Genomic DNA, 18,364 nt, shown 5'->3' with positions numbered 1-18,364 from the left:
AAACAGTCATTCATCACTTAGCTCTCTGTAACCTGATGGAGTCAGTGTGTAAAACAAGGTGATGCAAAGATCTGGATGGAGCAGAAGAAGAGCAGACGCAGAGTTTCAAAGGCGCCATCATGGCTCAATAATATCAAAATAATACAAATAATAACAAGTGGCAGGTTAGCCTTCTTAGACTGTGAGATTTCCATCAGTAATGGGGGACGTCTACAACCTGACGTGTACCGTAAACCTACGCATACGGATCAGTATTTAAGGTTTGACTCTCATCATCCACTGGAGCACAAACGGGGTGTCATCAGGATGCTACAACACAGAGAAGAAGAACAGCACATCATAAATCTGATTATGGAAATTTTGTGTGAAAACTCCAAGAAGTTTGAACTTTTCCATAGAAACGTTAGTAAATGAGGCCCACACAGGTGATGACTTCATGCCTGCTGATCGCTAATCTGGAAATAAAGAAGAAGAGTTAGACGGAGCCGTGTGTGCAGCAGGGAGATGAGCGCTGTCATGAAGTGTGACTGCTTGCAGCCTGCAGTCAAACTCCACCTTCAGGATGTTTCAACAGACCCACACCTGTTGACCATCGCACCATGAAGCTGCCTCCATTTAGAGCAGTCACGTACTCTGAGCGCCTTCTCGTCGGGTCTCCTTCGCCTCATCGTGTTTCCCATAAAGGAGGAGGAGGCCTCTTTGTTGTTCTGGTTCTCTCCTTACATTTAACCTTGCACCATCCTCAGCGTCCTTGTCTCCTCCCTCCTCGTGTCTCAGGTGAAGCTGCCACAGAAACTTGCCGAGCTTGTGGGATTCATCTGAGCAGAGCCTTGAACTCAGACTCTCCTGTCTTCTTGTCACACAAGCCTAGTTAAATAAAGTTTTTTTGTCCTCATGTGAACAAACTGAGTGTGTGTGTTGAAAGCAGCTGCTGTGTGTGTGTGTTTCACTTCTTGTTGCATACTAAAACACACACACTCTCTTTCAGTTCAGTTTAGTGTGTGCAGCCAAACATCACGGCAGACTGCCACAGAGTTCAGCTTCCTCATAGTTTCACACGTCATAAGCCTTCGCATCACTTCCTGTCCTCACAGGAAGCTAAACACAGACGGAGGAGACACTCTGTCTCTCACAGTAAGGAACGCAGCGTTTGTCAGAGCAACACATGCTCTTAAAAAAACAAAATCAGTGTTTCCAACTGTTTCTCAGTGTTTCACAATAAAAGCCTTGTTAGTACAAAACTGTCCAGCAGCTATTAGGAGGGCCTTTAACTTGAAATGGATGGAAGAGGAAGCAGAAAAGGTCAGCCAGCTTCAGCGGTCCGAGGTCAAAGGTCATGTGAATGAAGAAATGTTGTTCATACTTATTTATATACTTATAGGTTATTTTTTTCTGTCTGAACTGGCAGGAAGTCCTCTGTGAGAAGCAGGAAGTCCCACTTTTGTTGTTTTTGGTGACTTTCAGAAATCTTCCAGCCGCTATAAAGTAAAGTGATGCAGGTAACATCGCTGTGGCAGATGGAGGGCTCAGCTTTCAAATTAACATGACATCAAATATGAAAAGACATCTGTGTAAAGAAGGATGTAAAACATGGACAAAGATCTGCAGGCACCTACTGTTATGTGATTATTATTAAGAGCAGCTAATATGGGATAAAGGTCCTCTTTCCTTATAGTCCCTGTTAAAAATCTGTTGATAAAAATTAATAATCTTTTAAATGGTTGAATGTTTTCAATAAAATAAAAACTATGAATCAGTTAAACAGCTAAGAGAGGTGGGTGAAATAAAGGCTTTTAGTCTGAGGCAGCATGAAAGTGATTTATTAGAGAAAGTTTTAAATCATGATTAAAGCACTGATGGACGGGGAGCTTTGTGTGAGCACACCTGCAGGGACGAGGCTGCTGGCTGGAAGTTATTACTGAGGCTGGTCATAGAGATCAATCAGAGAGACGATCTGGATAAATATCAGCACTTATTCATTCAGTTTTATTAACATAGCATCAAATCACAGCAACAGTTGCCTTCATGCACTTTACATTGTAAAGACTCTACAATTACACTGTTACAGTTAAAGCTGCTGTATCTAACGATCTGTCTGAGTTGTTGCTTTTTTGTGATCAGCATGGAAACACGTCTATGGAGAGGAAATCCAGCTGCTGACGGTCACATCTGCATCATTTTAGCTACGGTGTATGTTTCAGTGTCAGAACTGAAGGTGGAGCTTTGTGTGCGTCAGGGTGAGGCTGCAGCAGCCGCCTCCAACCGAGTAAAGAGGTTCAGACTCAGCAGCTCTGATCATTCATTGGAGTCAGCACAGAGTGTGGAGACATCTAGTGGTGGTGGAGAGAAGTGCAATCAAAGCTCTGCTTGCGAATGTAGTTACTGTAAGATCACTGATGGAGCTCTGTGATTGGTGGATTGTCCAAACTGAACTCAGTGGTAACGTTTCCTCGTCCTCTGATGAACAATGGAAGGACGGATCAGCAGATCAGCAGTCAGGATGTCGTGACACGAGTACTGGATCCAAATTTGATGTTCTTTTCTCTGACCAATGAAATCTGACCTGGAATTTGGGAAAAGTCTTGGAAAGTTGTTTTCTTGCATTAAGGATTCTGCTCACAGACTGGGTGACCTTTGACCTTTAACCCCTGAGCTTTGTATTGAGCTACAAAGTTCATACCCTGCTTCTTTTTCCAGTTGAAAATATTGCAAAAGTTAATTTCCACAGCAGAGCCTGACACAGCGCTCCACACCTTCACCTTCATCACATTTGTGCTTCCTGAAGTCCAGCTGCTTCCTAAACTTCCAGACTTCTAACTCAAAGAGAGGAGATCACTCCACTGCACTGCAGACAGATTTCAGACCTTCATGAATTCCTTCTAAAGCCTGATGTGGCTTTGCTTCCAGCTACATGACACATTTATTCACACCTTATGAACCAATCAGGAGCCTCCTACCTGTTCCCACAGACGCGTCATTAATAAAAGGAAATCAGTGTTTCTATGAGCCGAGGAGCTGAACTCAGACTTTTCACTCATACCACGTCTTATTTCTTCCTTTTGTAACAAGTGTCACCTGGCAGTTTGTTGCTCTCTGCCAGGTGATTGGCTGAAGAGCTTTGAAAAGGTAGTAGGTGTGTGGGGTGAGGTCTGTGGAAAAAACCAGAGGCGATGAATTCACTCGAGTGCGAGTGGGTATATTGTGGTGTGACCACGAGTTTTAATAGAAGAATTGATCAAATCCTAGATCGACTGCAAATTGATCAGTATTGTAGGTATATTGACGTCTTGTTTTAGTTTTGTGATTTTGAATGGTTTAATAAAACTGATATTTTATTGGGTAACATTTCAATCGATAATGTTGTTTGTGTTTTTCAGCTGTCCTGTCTCTGCCTCTCAGTTTTCCGTTCTTTTGATTGATTTGTAACTTTGTGTTGGTTAGTCCGTCCAGCCGTAAGGGCGGTTGATGATTGAGTGAGTTGTGTAAGGGCGGACTAACCTCCCTTTTTGTTTTTTGCTTATTTGTTTGTGCCACTTCCCTTTATCTCCCAGATTGCAGGTCATGCATAGCGCTGATTCCCAGCTGTGCTGAGACTCAAATTGTTTGCAGTGCATACCCGCAGGTAAATCGATTGCAGTGTCTCTAAACAGGGTGTGACGGTTTGCAGTGTTGTGTTATTTTTCACCGTTTGTGTGGTAAGTGTCATGTGCAGCTGGGATATCAGCAGGATGTGTTGCAAGGCCTGTCTGGAAATAACTGGGAAATTGTATGTTTTACTAATGTAATAAATAAATGATCAATTTATTTCCTTGCCCCTCCTACCTCCTACCTTGTCCTCGGTTACACTTTATTGTATTTATTTATTTTACCTTCACACAGTTTATTCAGGTGTAACAGTGATTTTATTTCTTTATGTAGATATTTTATATTCTGTAACTGAAATTGTCCACGTTTGATCTTTACCTCAAAGTGACACATGGACTCTGTCTGTGTCCTCAGTTTCCCAGCATGCCTCAGCTGTGGAGCTGTATGAGGGAGAGTTGTTTGTCCTGCTGCCCTGTGAGTTTCCCACTTTTGAACTGGACAGCCCCACAGTGGTGTGGAGTCGCTCCGACCTCAGTCCTCCAACCGTCCACCAGCTTCAAGGAGACAAACTGAAAGATCCAAACCAGCGTTACAGCGGCCGAACATCCATGAAGACTGACGCTCTGGAAACTGGAGAGCTCAGCCTGAACCTGACCAACCTCCAACTGTCTGACAGCGCCACCTACACCTGCTCTGTCAGATCATTTAGACTGAGAATGGAGACTGAGAGATGTCCCACTGCAGGTCAAAGGTCAACATCAAACCAAAACTCTGCTGTAGACAATCACAAATTGAGAAATTGATCTATAATGTTGATGTAATGTTGGATCTAAGCTGGGTTTTCTGAGCTTTGGTTCCACAATGGCATGTTTAAAAACACTGGGAACACTCCAGTCTGAAGAAAAGCACTGAAAAGATTTACAACCCAAGGACTAATAGTGTCAAAGACTTTGCTACAAAGCTTTGAGGGGAGAATATCTGAGGGAACTGAAGACGGCTTCTTTTTATCTACCAGGGTCACCATATCATCAAATGTCACAGGTGTAAAAGTAGACCAGGAGTGAGATGCCAGAACAAGAAAGCTTTGGGGAGATTTGTCATTGATTGTTTTGATCTTATCAACAGAAAATCAGACTTTTGTTGCTGTCTGCTTTATAGGTGAGGCAGCTCGAGACACAACAGTCAAACAAAACTTTTCTGATATGAACTGTTAAATGGGTTCAAATATTGAGGGTGAGCACAAAAACAACAATTGGTCCAGAAGAGTTGGTCAAACAATGATTTAATGAATACACGCAGTGTGGGAGATGAACACTGTAAAACATTCAGCATCGATCTCGCCCCAAAATTACACATGCAACTGTCTTATAGCATCAGGGAACATTTTCTGATGCCCCCTCTTACGTCAAACAGATACAATACAGACGTAAGTTTCAAACCACAAATGTTCTGTTGACTTTTGACACATGGGAAAAGAACATTTTCTCCGTCTGTAGGCCAGGTGCATTCTGTTGACGTCTAACTTTTCGCTTATCTCCTGAAAACATGAAAAATTGTGTCTGCCACTCTTACCCAAAACATGAACTTAACTACTGTGTGTGTGTGTGTGTGTGTGTGTGTGTGTGTGTGTGTGTGTGTGTGTGTGTGTGTGTGTGTGTGTGTGTCGACCTCACTCGAACTCTGACTTATGAAAAGAGAGGCCAATTCTCATGTGGATAATAACCGAACTGAAAGTATGTATGTAATAGGTTGACTGCACCTGTAATACAAGTTTTAACGTAAGGCCAACAGCTTCAATAAATGCTTTGATGAAATGATAATTAATGTAATGGTAATGATGACGGTTATGAAATCATCAGTAAAATATTTCCCTGATCTCCACACTCCCGCTTTTGACCTCTTGACCACAAGAGGTCACCATACGTTGCGCTGTGTCACTCCTCGACCCACTCAGCCGCCTCCATGTCCATCAATGGCATCATGGGCCCGGGTCACCGTTCCCAGGTCCACTGCCCTCGCTCTGACCCTCTCTGAGACATGAGACAAAAACAAACACCTTTCCCTACTACGCCTCCCTCACTTATTATGTTCCTCAATTGGTCTCTTAATTATTCAAACTTGGTTCAAGCTATCATGTTTGGGACTCTCTAATCAAAAGCGAGCCTGACTTATGGCCTTGGCTCCCTATTTCGTCTGCCTTCAACAACGGTGGGAGTGAAGCTCCCGTGGAATGTGCTCTCTGTCTCCTCTACTATCAGACAACAAGGTCCTGACTCTCTGAAAACAGCATTTCTTATAACTCAGCAGTATAATGCATCATAAACAATATCATTCATACACAATAAATCAGCAGTCTAATGTAATGCAAATCAGTTTAACAAATGTAATCGTTATCACCTTCTAAGTCAGGAGAATAATGCAAACTAAGACTACATAATAATTTCACAATCATTAATCAGGGGTATAACGTGGCATAAGATAATATAATAATCTCACAGAACCTAGAAAAATCAGAGCAGCCATTTTCACCATTTCATTTAAGGAGAGCATGAGATCTCTGAGAGAGCCTGTGCACTTCCACTTTAGTTTTCTTCCATAGTCATTCAGCTTTGTGACACATTCTCCTTAAGTTTAAAATAGACGCGTTTATCCAACGGCGTGTCCTCAAGTGAATTTCAAAAAAGGCGCAGTTATGGTCTCTCAAACAGACATCCTCCTCAGACACGTTGCTAATGCTGAAGCCCAAAGTAAAGAGCCGTGTGAGGCATGGCCGACTGTGGAGGCTCAGTCTGTCTGTTCTTCTTCATCCAACACGTCTGCAGCACTTTACAGGACGCTGCAGACGAGTTACCAAAGAACGAGTCAGGAACACATCAGGAACAAACTGAGACACAATCTGACTGAGACTAGAAGACAATGAGGGGACAGGGAGGTCATGTGACCACCACAGCTGATGGATCATGGTGTCTTTTGTTGTCCTCTCAGTTTACAAGGTGGAGGTGGATTCAGGGGTGGAGTCTGTCCTGCTGCCTTGTAAAGCCACACTTCAGCTGCTTAAAGACGTTAGAGTGGAGTGGAAGGACATGAAAGACAGGAAGGTCCACGTGTATGAGAACAGCTCTGACAAGAATAAAGAACAGGATGAAGTTTACAGAAATCGAACGAAGATGAATGAAGACCCGCTGACAACTGGAGACCTCAGTCTGAGCCTGAAACACCTACACCTGCACCATTAGCAGGGAGGGAAACATCCTGCTGAAGAAACAAGTGCTGCTTACTGTCAGAGGTCAGTGCTGTAGATACAGGTTAAAGGTCAAACTCATTGTGACGGTAGGATCATTATCTCCATCCATTTAATCCATAGATCCTGTTTGATGTCTGTTTGTAATAATGACAAACTGGAAACAGAACTTTACGATTGTTTCTTTAACCGCCATGGACCTGGCGTCCACATGTTTGGACATCACATTTTGGGACGTCTAGACCAAAATACAAAAATTTGCTCCACGAGGGCCTGATATCCACTAACGAGGACATTATACTGCTGCTGTTCTATCAAAAATTAAAACAAATGTCCTCTCATGTGGATCTCATTTTTCTCAGAGACAAAAATCGGGTAAAAAAAAATCTGGAAATTCTCTGTTTTTGCATACCTCAGGTCCCAATCAGCCCAAATAGCAAAGAGAATTTAAAAATGCATGCCATGTAGGAGTTCGGGTCTTAGGAGGTTAAATATAATATTTATTGGAGCATTAAGACAGTTATTTGGAGCACCTTTGGCTGAATGATCATTTTTACATCCACGCAGCAGCTGACAGGAGAAACAATCCCATCAGACTGTGATCAGCTCAGCAGCTGCTTCTAATGTGCTGTGCTTTGTTACCTTCTGCTCTGCTTCAGCTTTCTCCGCAACTGTGACACCTGCTGCTGTTTGTACACCTCATGCTGTGTTTGCTGTTCTCTCAGAGTGTCGGGTGGAGGTGGAGGAGGGGGCGGAGTCTGTCCGGCTGCCCTTCAGAACCACAGCTCAGCTGCCTGAAGACACTCGGGTGGAGTGGTGGCACCGTCCTGAGAAGCCTGACAAACAGGAGCGGCATCACAGAGACCGAGTGAAAGAAAGACGAGCGTGTGAAAAGCGGACGGTTCAGCCTGACCCTTAAACGCCCCACAGAGAGCCAGATACAGCTGTGTGGCCTGGAGCCAGGAAACATCATCGGGGTCGTGCTGCTCACAGTTACAGGTGTTTGTTCACTGTCACTTGGTTCTCTCTGCTTTCACTTATTATTTTATGGTGTTTGTGTGAAGCTGCCTGCAGGGAGAGATCAGCACATCAGGAACAGAAGCAGCTCCGTTGACTCCTCTGATGGCTGAAGTTTGATCTGTGTGTTCTTTGGTTATTGATCAGTGATGTCAGAGTGGAGCCGGTGTGATGGTATCAATTATACTGGAAACGCTTCATTTTCTCCTACTGATCAGTTTGTGTCGTTACTCTGTACTCATGTCCTGTTTAAAGCTTTGTGAGTGTCAGGTGAGCAGTGAGCATGAGTGGGAGCCGTGGACGCTGCTGCAGGAAGGCTGCGTGTCATTTATTTGTGTGAGTTTAATCCAGTAAAGCTAATAAAGAGCTACTCAGACGTTGTTTGTGAGTCTTTCAGGTGATTCAGTTTTCACCTGCAGCTCAGCTGTTATTACGGCAACAGCATGACGATGATGAAAGGAGGATTAGACATCAGTCTGTAGTTAGCTAACACAGCTAACACACAAACTCCTGCAGCTTCCTCACCGGCTGGTACCAACGAGTCTCACCTGTGAGGTGGACCGTTACCTCCTCCTGGACCTCAGGGACACAGCAGGACTCCCCTCAGTTACTACGTTCACTCATGAAAACGTCTTTAGCTGATTCTACATTAGAAAATGATTTTAAGAATAAATGCAGTCGTGAGTATGTGTTTAAACCAGCTGGTAGACAAACAGCTTTTTGCAGCTACAGTATAATTACCTGTGTGGGTCCAGTGACAGGACATCCTCACCTGGAGGTGCGTGACAGAAACCACAGCAGAGACCTCTGTGTTTAAGAAGTGGACGGTTGGATATTTTGTGGCTTCCTCTCACTGAATGTGCCAAAAACTAAAGACAGGATTATGGATTTTAGGAAGTCTTCTTATAAGTCATCACCTACAATTATTAAAGCTGCTGGTCTCCAGTTGAAAGTTGAATGTGTTGTGTCTTTCTGCATCGCTGCCTTGTTTGGCAACACGACTGAAGAACAGCTTTTGGATTGCCAGCAAACTCTCAGGGTGATGGCAAGGCAGACTTTTAGCCATTTATACCAAACATGCTGAGGAAGGCTCGTGTTAATTTCTTTAACCATCCACTTCACAGTCAGTTTGACTGAAACCTTTACACGTGCCTGCACAGCACACCTAAATATAGGAGGTCATTAGCCAGACTGACGGCATGCTTAGGTGCAAACCCCGGAGTCAAACACATGTAATTAAATGTAAGTGTTCAGAATACTGCGCTTCTATTGCACCATGTTCATTCACTCATCAGCTGTTAAATCATGACTCTAATGGCTGAACTACCACTTCAGCATGCAGTCAGTCCTTCTAATGACCTCATTTCAGGACGCCGACCCTCGAGTGCTGGAGTGACGAGTGGACACAGCAGAGTGAGACGTTCATTCTGAGGCTGTCAGCAGTCTAACACGGTGCACTACTTCCCTCTTGTGGCAAAGTTGCACAATTACACCTCCATTAAATATCTAAAAGCACCACTCTGTGTGGTGACTGAAAATCTTCTAATGAATGGATCTGTCTTTTGTTCAGAACTACAGCTCCCAGCATGCTTTTCTGCCCCTGTCATCTTAGTGTAACAGCTAACAACCCCAAAACTGACTGAATTTAAAGAGAAGCTGCTGAGATCCTGAAGCTGTTTCAGGCTGTGAGCGGCGCGTGAAGCAGGTTGAGGAGGAGCTCCTACAGGAACATCAAGTCTGCTGTGTTTGTAGTCCTGGTTCACGTCTGATCACCCGACCATCACTGGACACCTCATGTCTTCTTTGTGCACTGATTAGATCCGAGTTTCCTGATGTCTTCTTTAGATAAACCTGCTTGCTGCAGACCTCACATGGTGTCATGTTGGACTCTACACTGACTCTGTTCCTCTTCCTCTGAAGGATGTGTGCCATCCTTCTTAGAGTTGGAATGGGGAGCTTGATCCTTCAGGAAGGACCTGGAGTAGAGATGGTACTCCTCCTTGTTATGTTGTTGCAGCTTTCCACAGATCCTCTGAATTTCCAGGTCTCCATCTAACTGCTTATTAGCAGAGAGCATGAGAGAGACAATCTGAGGCAGGTTTAACAAATTTAATGCCAATTCAGGTCATATTGTGAGGAGTTCACAATATGTTGTACTTTTACACAGAAAACCTGAAAGACAAATGAGCAGCCTTAATTCAGGGATTTGGAGTCAGTAGCTTTATTTTGACAGGAAAAAAAAGCAGTGGAAGAAATATGAAAAACCACTTCCTGTGGGTATCCAGCGGCCAATAGAAACGCAGTTATTTCTTTGTGCTTTACTGTCTTATTGATCTGATCAACAACCAGTATAATCCCAGCATCAGACACATGATATCACGTCTGTGTGGGGAAATCTCATTGAATGGAAAAATCATGTTACTGGTTTAGGTGGACATGGACACCTGTACTCAACCAATCACATCCACAGGAGCACTGCCATCCAATCAGGTTCCAGTTCTCTCTCTTCTGCTGTGCGACATCATCAGTTTGTTCAGTCACAGTTTTAATGCTGTTTCCATAGAAACAGAAGGACGCCGAAGGCGTGAGCTCACTTCTTCTGCGCAGAGCCTTTATGGAACAGGTAGATGGGCCGCTGGTTACCTGGAAACACAAGCAGACAGCTCAGATCACACACACCTGTGCAGTCTAACAGTCTTCAGGTAAACGTCTGCAGTTATTCACCTGGCCTGCTGCTGTTAACTAACAAGGCATCACCAAGGTGTGAGCGGCAGGTGTGCTCAGTGAAACTGCAGGATTTTACTGGGATATCAATCATTAGCAGTAATGCTAACATACAGTCTATGGATACAGCTAGGCTGGGTAGCATTAGCTGGCTCACATACTTCAGCATCTGTGTCACTGTATTTACAGGTGTGGTCATCCATCCACTCACACAGGCACAAGTGTCCGGCTAATGTTTAACTTTTCTTTTTTCTGGGTTAGTGTACGGCAAACATGTTTAATGGTTTATTGTTTAACAGCAAGATGATTAAACTTTGAACACAACTCAGTGTTCCAACAAGACAATGATCACAAACACATCAGACCTGGTTTTGGGAGGGATAAAGCAGGCTAAAATTAAACGCCTGGAACGGCATTCCCAAAGCTCAGACCAACTTTATGAAAATTTTTTGGAGAAGTCCATTCCCGGAAACTAACAAATTTAACTAACTCTACCGATCCTGCCAAGACGAGCGGTCAAATATGAGCCAGAATACACCGGAGCCCTGATGTATGTGCATGTTGTCACCTGCGTGTGTGATGAGTCTGTAGGAGCTGAAGCCCACGCTGTCCGTCAGGTAGGAGGTGAACTGTTCAGGCCTGAGCCTCAAACTCCTGTAGTGACTGAACGTTGTTTTCTGGAAAACCACAGAAATGAACTTTTTACTGGATACACGTGCTGCTGAATGTTCTTAGATGTATATACACAGAAGCACAGATATTTACAGACGCTCCCTGCATGCGTGTTTAGTGAACCAGTACCCATGAATAAATTCATTCTTCTGCCAAAATGCTCAAAGTGTTGCAAATGAATACACAAGAACACTTTTACTAACAAAGTTAATGCAAAATATCAGATCATAGTTACTCCATAGTTACTCATACCCTTTGATCTTTTAGGAAACCATTACGACTCTAAAGGACCGGACTGTGATAGACACACAGTGTTGAGCACCGTCACTTCCTGTTGCTGTTATCTCTACATGTAAAATCTGGTCTTTATACGTGTGAATACTTCCTGCTGTCATCGATCACACTGTGTCAGAAGGATGAGCAAAGGACAGATGCTGTTTCTCTCTCACACACACACTAACTGCATATGATTATATTCATGTTGCTAGGCGTTACCGAGGCTCTCTTGCTGTGGCAGTAGCTGCTCCATGGTTGTGGCTCCAGGATAAATATTCCACCTGGCGACAGGCTCTGATAGGCTCGTTTGAATAGTCTACCCACACCTGCGTCACCCGACTGCAGCTGCACCCACTTGGTTACGTTGAGACACATGATGACATCATAATGGCCCCGCCCAGGCCAAGCTTCACGGTCTGAGACGTAGTCACCCTGTGGGAGGAGTCACAGTGGTGAGCGGTGGCTGGACACCAGCGAGGGGTCTGATGGAGAGTGAGACTCACCTGGATGAAGGTGATGTTACTGGGGAACCTGGAGGAGGAAGAGGATGAAGGAGAGAGAAGGGGAGGAGCTGAGAGAGGGCCCCGACTCACCCTGAAGGACAGAGGGAAGGAGAGGCGGGAGAGAGCCTGTTGGAACTCCTTCATCAACTCCTCCTGCCCCTCCTCCCCTTCCTGTTCGGGAGGAGGCGGGGCTACCGTGTCTTTCCTCTTCCCTCTGTCCTCCACCACCAGGTCATGTGACAGGAAGTGTCTAATGTTCTGTATGGCAGCACGGACGAGCTGCTTGTCTAGCTCCACCCCCAAGATGTGGGTGGGGTTAAATCTTCGGGCAACAGCCAGTGTCATGTGACCAGTGCCGCAGCCTACGTCCAGAACCGTCTTGTCTCTGAACCAATCAGCTTCAAAGACCCGGAGCCTTGGGTCTTCCTCTGGCCCAACCCGCCCCTCCCACTTGTCTCCATAAAAACCTTGGTAGCCATAGCAACGGCTGTGGTTCCCGTACTGGTAGCGGTGTTTGTCCTTCTTCTTCTCTCTGGGGTTAGTGGAACCAGTCTGAGGTCCTCCACACCTGCAGGAGGTGGTACAGATGTCATGTGATAAAGACACCCAATCAGATCACAGTGATTACTCAGTTTAGATGACACACTCACCTGGCAGCTTTAGCCCCTCCCACTAACGGTGTCTGGAATTTGCTTGGCTGAGCTACAGTCGTTGTGACAATGGTGCTTCCAGCACCATCTGCCAACCTTGTCGAGGTGGTGCGTCGCCGCTTTCGTTGCCGCCCGTCACCCTGGCTCCCAGGCTTGTGGGGGGGGCCAGGTGGAGGGTGGGTGTGCCTCCTGGGCAGGATGGGGGACGGGGCCACGTCGTCTCGGCAGGTGATGGCAGTGTTGAGCTCACAGGGGAGAGGAGATGGAGGAACGCTGCCCCCTTTGTTCAACAACGGTACTGCAGGCGACAAAACAGACGTCCATGCACAGACTTCACTCAGGTGGACTCTGCAGGTAGAACAGCTGCAGCCAGGTACGAGCGAGTGTAAGGACACAGGCCCACCGGTTGTTTTCTCAGTTTATGTGTACACACATGTGTAAGTTCAGAGCCGTTGTTACGGTTCATGTCTGATTTAAAGCTACAGACTCAAATCAGACATTCACAGGAAGGAGTACAAAAACGATCAGTGCGCCATGCAGATCAATTATTACAGTTATACAGAGGAGCCTCGGACTGCGAGGGACTACAGACGGGGCACATAACCCGCAAAACGAGCAAAAAACTGAAAAAAAGGTAACTATTAACCTGCTGCATCGCATTAAATATGAGAGCGCCTCCCTGATATCTTGATGAATATCTGAAAAACACCTGTAGATTTACTGTGTGAGCTGCTGCAGTTTCCTGCTCGTCCACCGGGTGTCAGTAAAGCTGCAGGTGTCTCACCTCTGAATCCACCTGTGTGGGGAAACAGCGGCGCTGCTGCCACCTCCTTGTCTCCTTCGCCGTCCCCTCCTCCTACTTTGTGGTGTCGGGTCCTGTGCTTCCTCTTGGACTTCAGTGGGGACAGCAGGACCCCTCGTCCATCCTCACCCCCCTTTCCCCCTCCCTTCAGGTTCAGAGGATCAGTGATGTCACGAGGCACCAGGATCTCTACGGGGTCTTCGCCCCGTGACGGCAGGGGTGAGCACTTTGGTGTCTCCTGATTGGTTGTTCTGAAGAAAAGGGGAAGAGCATAAAGGTGGTGTCAGTGTTAAATCCTGCAGCAGTGACGTTATATTGATCTCTGAATGAATCCACCAATAACCTCCTCACCTGTTTACTTCCTCGTCCAACAGCGAGTTCAGGTTCAGCGGGTCAAAGATGTTCCCGCCCAACAGGAAGTGACTCGGTAACACAGACTCTGACAGACTGTCGCTGTTGGCGCGGCGTCGGCGCTTGGTCAGCCCCTTGAAGCCCACGCCCATGGAGTAACGCCTATTCCCGATTCGCTGAGTCGATGGAGGAGGAGGTGGCGCCGGAAGGGCCGGCTGGCTGTCATCAGGCGGCTGGAGGCCATTTTTAGCCCTGATGATGGGGAGGGGTTTAGCCAGCTGCGGCTGCTCTGATAGGCTGATGGCAGCGGGGAAGACGGGGCTGAGTCTGATGGGCGCCTCATGGGTGAGGACCGCCTCTTTGTCCACTGACATCATCTTCTGCCGTCTAGCCAATCACAATGACCTGCAAAAGAAGAAGGGGGTGGAGTCAGATTCAGCTACTTAAGATAAACCACGAGACACAAATGTATAATAATTACTGAATTATTGATCGTAACCTCATTAATGAAGCTCTATTAGAAGAGTGAATACAAACAGAAAAAACCCAGCTGAACCTGAACTCAGCACCAAAAGTTTTATTATCCGTTAATTGTGTTTTCATCCTCACTCAGGGTTTTATTTCTTTATCCGTTTCGTTTTTTGCTTTTCCCATTTTCAGATTCTTCTTTATTATTGAGGAAAAATTTTCATGTAAAGCTAAAAGAAAATTTAAAATGTACCCTTTTCAGATAGACTTCGCAGGGGAAACCCGACAACCATTGAGTTTAAAAACAGCAGCTGAGCAGATTATTGCAAAAACGTAAAAATCTAAATAAATTATGTTCTTGTGTAAAAGTGATGAATGTTATCAGTTACTATGAACACGCTGCACTGTAACAGAGAGTGTTTGATAGCTCAGCAAACTAACCACTCTGCTGCCCGCTTAGCTAACAGTGTTTGTCCCAGGTTTGCTCCTGTCAAACAAAGCGAACTTGTCTCTCTCCCTCCTAAAGTGGGATTCATTTTCATGGTTAAATCTGCGCTGTAGGCACATCGTAACATGACCTCCACCTCTAACTACACATCGACATCGACACAGCCTGGAACAACCGCGATTAGTCTGTTTGGGACCATCATTTCCCCCTGCACATTCCTGGATCAGCTGGAAGGGAGAAAGCCAAACTGCAGGGATAAACATTCACACACGTGTGAATGCTGGCAGCACCGCCCGTCAAACACCATCTGCAAACAGACCTTAAGCTCATTCTGCATTAACCTGAGCTCCACTCCTGAGGATCCACGGGATCAGATATTTACCCTGAAACAACGGAGGGACATCTAAACTCAAAAAGGGTTTCTAAAAAACTCATTTTAAAATGATCCTCAGTGCCAGAATAACACATAGAAGGAGCCCAAACTTCATCCCTAAAAGGACTTTAAGTATAAGCGCCATAAGGAAGAGCATCTTTCAATGAAAGCAGTTTTGAGGGAAATCTGAGCTGAAACTGGGATGAAGGACCCTCAGCACCGACTTAAGCTTGAACTTTCTTTTATACCCTGCCTCCATCACACAGCCAATCAGACATCCCTGCCACCTCTGCTTTGCATCCTGATGGTTTCCAGAAATTTGTATGTAACCTGACAACTTTCGTTTTCTTTGGGCTGGCATCCTCCCAATCAGACTGTGATGTGTGCTAACATTAAAAGACTGAGCACCACACAGGAATCTCGGATCTGTATGACGATAAAAACTCATCGAGCATCTTCTATTTCCCCTGAGGCTGTAATCAGTGAACAATATTGATCAATGAATGACTTGTGAAATATGTATACAATCCCACACACTGAGGGGACGAGTTCACGCCCCCTCTGAGGGAAACAAACGTTAAATTCAAACGTCTCTTGCTGAAACCTTATTAGATGGGTGTGTGTTAATGCCCCTCAACAGGCTTCCGGAGGGCAGCCAAACAGGGACAAAGTTGTCATATTATGGAGGGCGCTGAACAAGGCTTTAGTGATAAATGAGCAGAATAAGTAAACTTCAGAGGGGTGAACGAGATAAAAACTGCATCTCAAACGTAACTGTGACCTCCTGAAGGAAGTTCAACATCCTGATGTTTCAAAGTAAAAGCACCTACATGAGTTCTTTCTGGTTAGTGCGTCAAAGTGTCACTTTTATTTGTGACTCTTACTTTGAAGAATAATCGAAATAAAAATTCTTACAAATATCGTTAAAGCAACATTGATTTATTCTGATTACTTCAAAGTTCTTCACTCAAACAAATCAGGCAAACGTCGTCGATCAATAATCAATCACTGACTGATCGATTGTACTCACAGTGTCCTGCAGAGATCACCGTCCGCCGTCCAGACTTCACCCTCCGAGTCTTAGAAATATCCGGTTTATGTTTTTGTCAGCGCGTGTGCGTGCGTGCGCCCCCAAAATCCCGAGGAAACCCCGTCCTAGCCCCGCCCCCGTCGCTCACTCCGCCAATCCCTGCGAGCCCTCATGAATAATTCAATTGCACTACAAGAAACAAACACAGTTAGCTTCTGCAGCTAGCCGCCTAGCACGGAGCAAAAACACACGCCCCTCAAAGATAAACAAGTCCCGAAACACCACCGGAAACCCGCTGTGTGCATGAACACAAGCCCGCACCCAGCTCCCCGTGCATGTGCCGGTCAGTGTGCGTGTGCTCTGTAACGGCCAGTGACTTCAACTATAACAGTAGACTTCTGCTACGACTAGCTACTAACTGCTAGCTGCCTTCATCGTGCTCAGATACTCGAGCTCGCGCTCTTATACGCGACGGCAGGGACCTCGTGCTCGACAGCAAAAGTGTCCAATCGCGTGCGAAGTTGAGCCCCAGCCTTCACGGGATCTGCGATGTTGATTGGGCGCTATTCGGGGAGGGCGGGCGAATGGAGCGAGGAGAGAGGTGTCCTGAGCAGTGCCTGACTAGAAAGGCGAGCACAGCGGAAAACAAACGGCGTAACGGTGAAAATTAACGGTTCACCGGGCGGTGTCCGGCAGCTGCATGTGTTAACACAGATAGTTAATGAGTCTAATAAAGTTTCAGTAAGAGACGTTTGAATTGAACGCTTGTTTCCCTCAGAGGGAGCGTGAACTCGTCCCCTCAGTGATTGGGATTTTATACCCTCAGTTTTGCTCTGAAGGAAATATAAACTCCCTATATCCGATCATATCCTCCAGGATGACAGATAAATCCAAATAAATCATTTAGGTGAATAGTGGGAAAGTTTCAGGATCAGTAGAGATGTAACGTTTGTTGGCCAATCAGAGCAGAAGAGATCCTGAGAGGTGAAACGAGATCAGTGGTGGCTCACATGTTTCCTCCCACATACGTGTGGTTTTCATCATGTTATCACTGAGTTCAAACACCAGAAACAGTACTCTGCAAGAGCAGGTTGTCAGGTGTTATCATGCTGCAGATCCATCAGAGGTTCTGTGCTTTTAAACTTTTAACTTTAAGTGCTTTTAAAGTTTCTCATCTCAGAGCTGAAGCTGATGTTCTGTGATGTTTGAGACTTCTCCTAATTTGCAGTCAATTTTTTTTCTGTCATGACCATTTGTCTTTTTGATTGCGATTTTTTTTTTATTCTTTTAAGTTTTATTTCCTTCTTCTCTTGATTGCTGAATGAATCTGCCCTGCTTCAGCATGGGGATAGGAGCAGAACAATAACACCACACAACATCTTTCACGGATTAATTTTGGATGCACAGTTTGATTTATTGAGTAAATGAACTACATCTTTAATGCTGTAGTCTCAGTTTTTCTTCACTATAAAGTAAAGCTGGTGTAGTAAATCACAGGAGCAGTATGCGATTTGATTGTTTGTCTTTAACTCTGTATGTTGCAGACCAAAAGCGACGGCTTTATTGGTCAGAAAATTGAAAAATGTTGAAAATAAATTGAAAAGTTCAGATCAATGCCCCCGTTCCCGGTCATGTTATCTAAACCGACCGAGTGGGCCACATTGGCCTGTTTGGCCGGTCAGTTCTGGCCCACGTGCCATATGTTTGACACCTCTAACAGCTAACACCTCTAACAGTTTAACAGCGCAAGATTTTTATGGTGCTCCATGTTTCCCTGTTTCAGAAAGAGAAGCTGCCTGCACGTGACTGAGTTTACATTCATCTGTTTTATCCAGATTAAGACAGAGCAACAGACCCACTCATCCACTCATAAACATTTCACAGCATTGTGAGTCTGCAGCTGCACCACCTCACATTTTAAATTTTAGATTCAAGGACATGAAAAAGTTAAGATGTAATACATGTTCCACTAAGGCCAGAGTTTACTACAGTTTAGACAGACTGATAAGTACTTTTACTTTGAGTACAGTTTTGAGGTACTTTTACTATTGATGCTTTACATGAAAATTTAAATATATATGCTTGAATATTTCCATTTTATGTCTAAAAAAAAGAGAAATCTACCTTAAAAAAATCTTTTTAAGAAGCTGTATTCTCACTGCTGGTTTCCTTTCCTCAGTTTGTGTTTCCTTGTCTACTTCTGCCCACTGACGCAGTGCCAGAC

The 18,364-nt window shown here is 45.0% G+C and overlaps 2 protein-coding genes and 1 pseudogene across 4 annotated transcripts in view; 2 read left to right on the top strand and 1 right to left on the bottom strand.

Moving 5' to 3' along the window:
• Positions 1–5,460, top strand: part of LOC146712613 (V-set domain containing T-cell activation inhibitor 1-like) — a 47,448-nt gene extending 41,988 nt beyond the window's left edge. Inside the window, exon 2 of one of the 2 annotated variants that reach the window (XR_014919046.1) lies at positions 4,000–5,460. Coding sequence is in view for 1 of the 2 variants with exons in the window: in XM_085452245.1 (XP_085308371.1) it covers positions 4,000–4,388 (389 nt within the window). In the remaining variant the exon portion in view is untranslated. The remainder of the gene's footprint in view (positions 1–3,999) is intronic. The other variant, XM_085452245.1, reaches the window with a different exon arrangement.
• Positions 5,461–6,545: 1,085 nt separating this feature from the next.
• On the top strand, positions 6,546–8,753 carry LOC146712612 (uncharacterized; annotated as a pseudogene). The gene is made up of 2 exons (XR_014915990.1): positions 6,546–6,871; positions 7,552–8,753. The product of XR_014915990.1 is annotated as an uncharacterized LOC146712612 (transcript).
• Positions 8,754–9,938: 1,185 nt separating this feature from the next.
• Positions 9,939–16,617, bottom strand: LOC146712611 (7SK snRNA methylphosphate capping enzyme-like). The gene is made up of 8 exons (XM_085452119.1): positions 16,141–16,617; positions 13,822–14,226; positions 13,453–13,721; positions 12,669–12,966; positions 12,019–12,586; positions 11,735–11,947; positions 11,136–11,244; positions 9,939–10,486 (listed from the first exon to the last, which is right to left on the bottom strand). The coding sequence occupies exons 2-8, from the start codon at positions 14,196–14,198 to the stop codon at positions 10,434–10,436; spliced, it is 1,887 nt and encodes a 628-aa protein (XP_085308245.1). The 5' UTR covers positions 14,199–14,226; positions 16,141–16,617; the 3' UTR covers positions 9,939–10,433.
• Between the last annotated feature and the right edge of the window lie 1,747 nt (positions 16,618–18,364).

The sequence above is a fragment of the Copadichromis virginalis genome, linkage group LG3 (assembly GCF_057382275.1).
Source record: "Copadichromis virginalis isolate Kocher_CV1m ecotype Utaka linkage group LG3, C_Virginalis_male_GT1.1, whole genome shotgun sequence".
In the NCBI taxonomy this organism is placed as follows: Eukaryota; Metazoa; Chordata; class Actinopteri; order Cichliformes; family Cichlidae; genus Copadichromis; species Copadichromis virginalis.
Note: the sequence above shows the minus strand (reverse complement) of the source record. Positions and strands in the feature narration are given on the sequence as shown.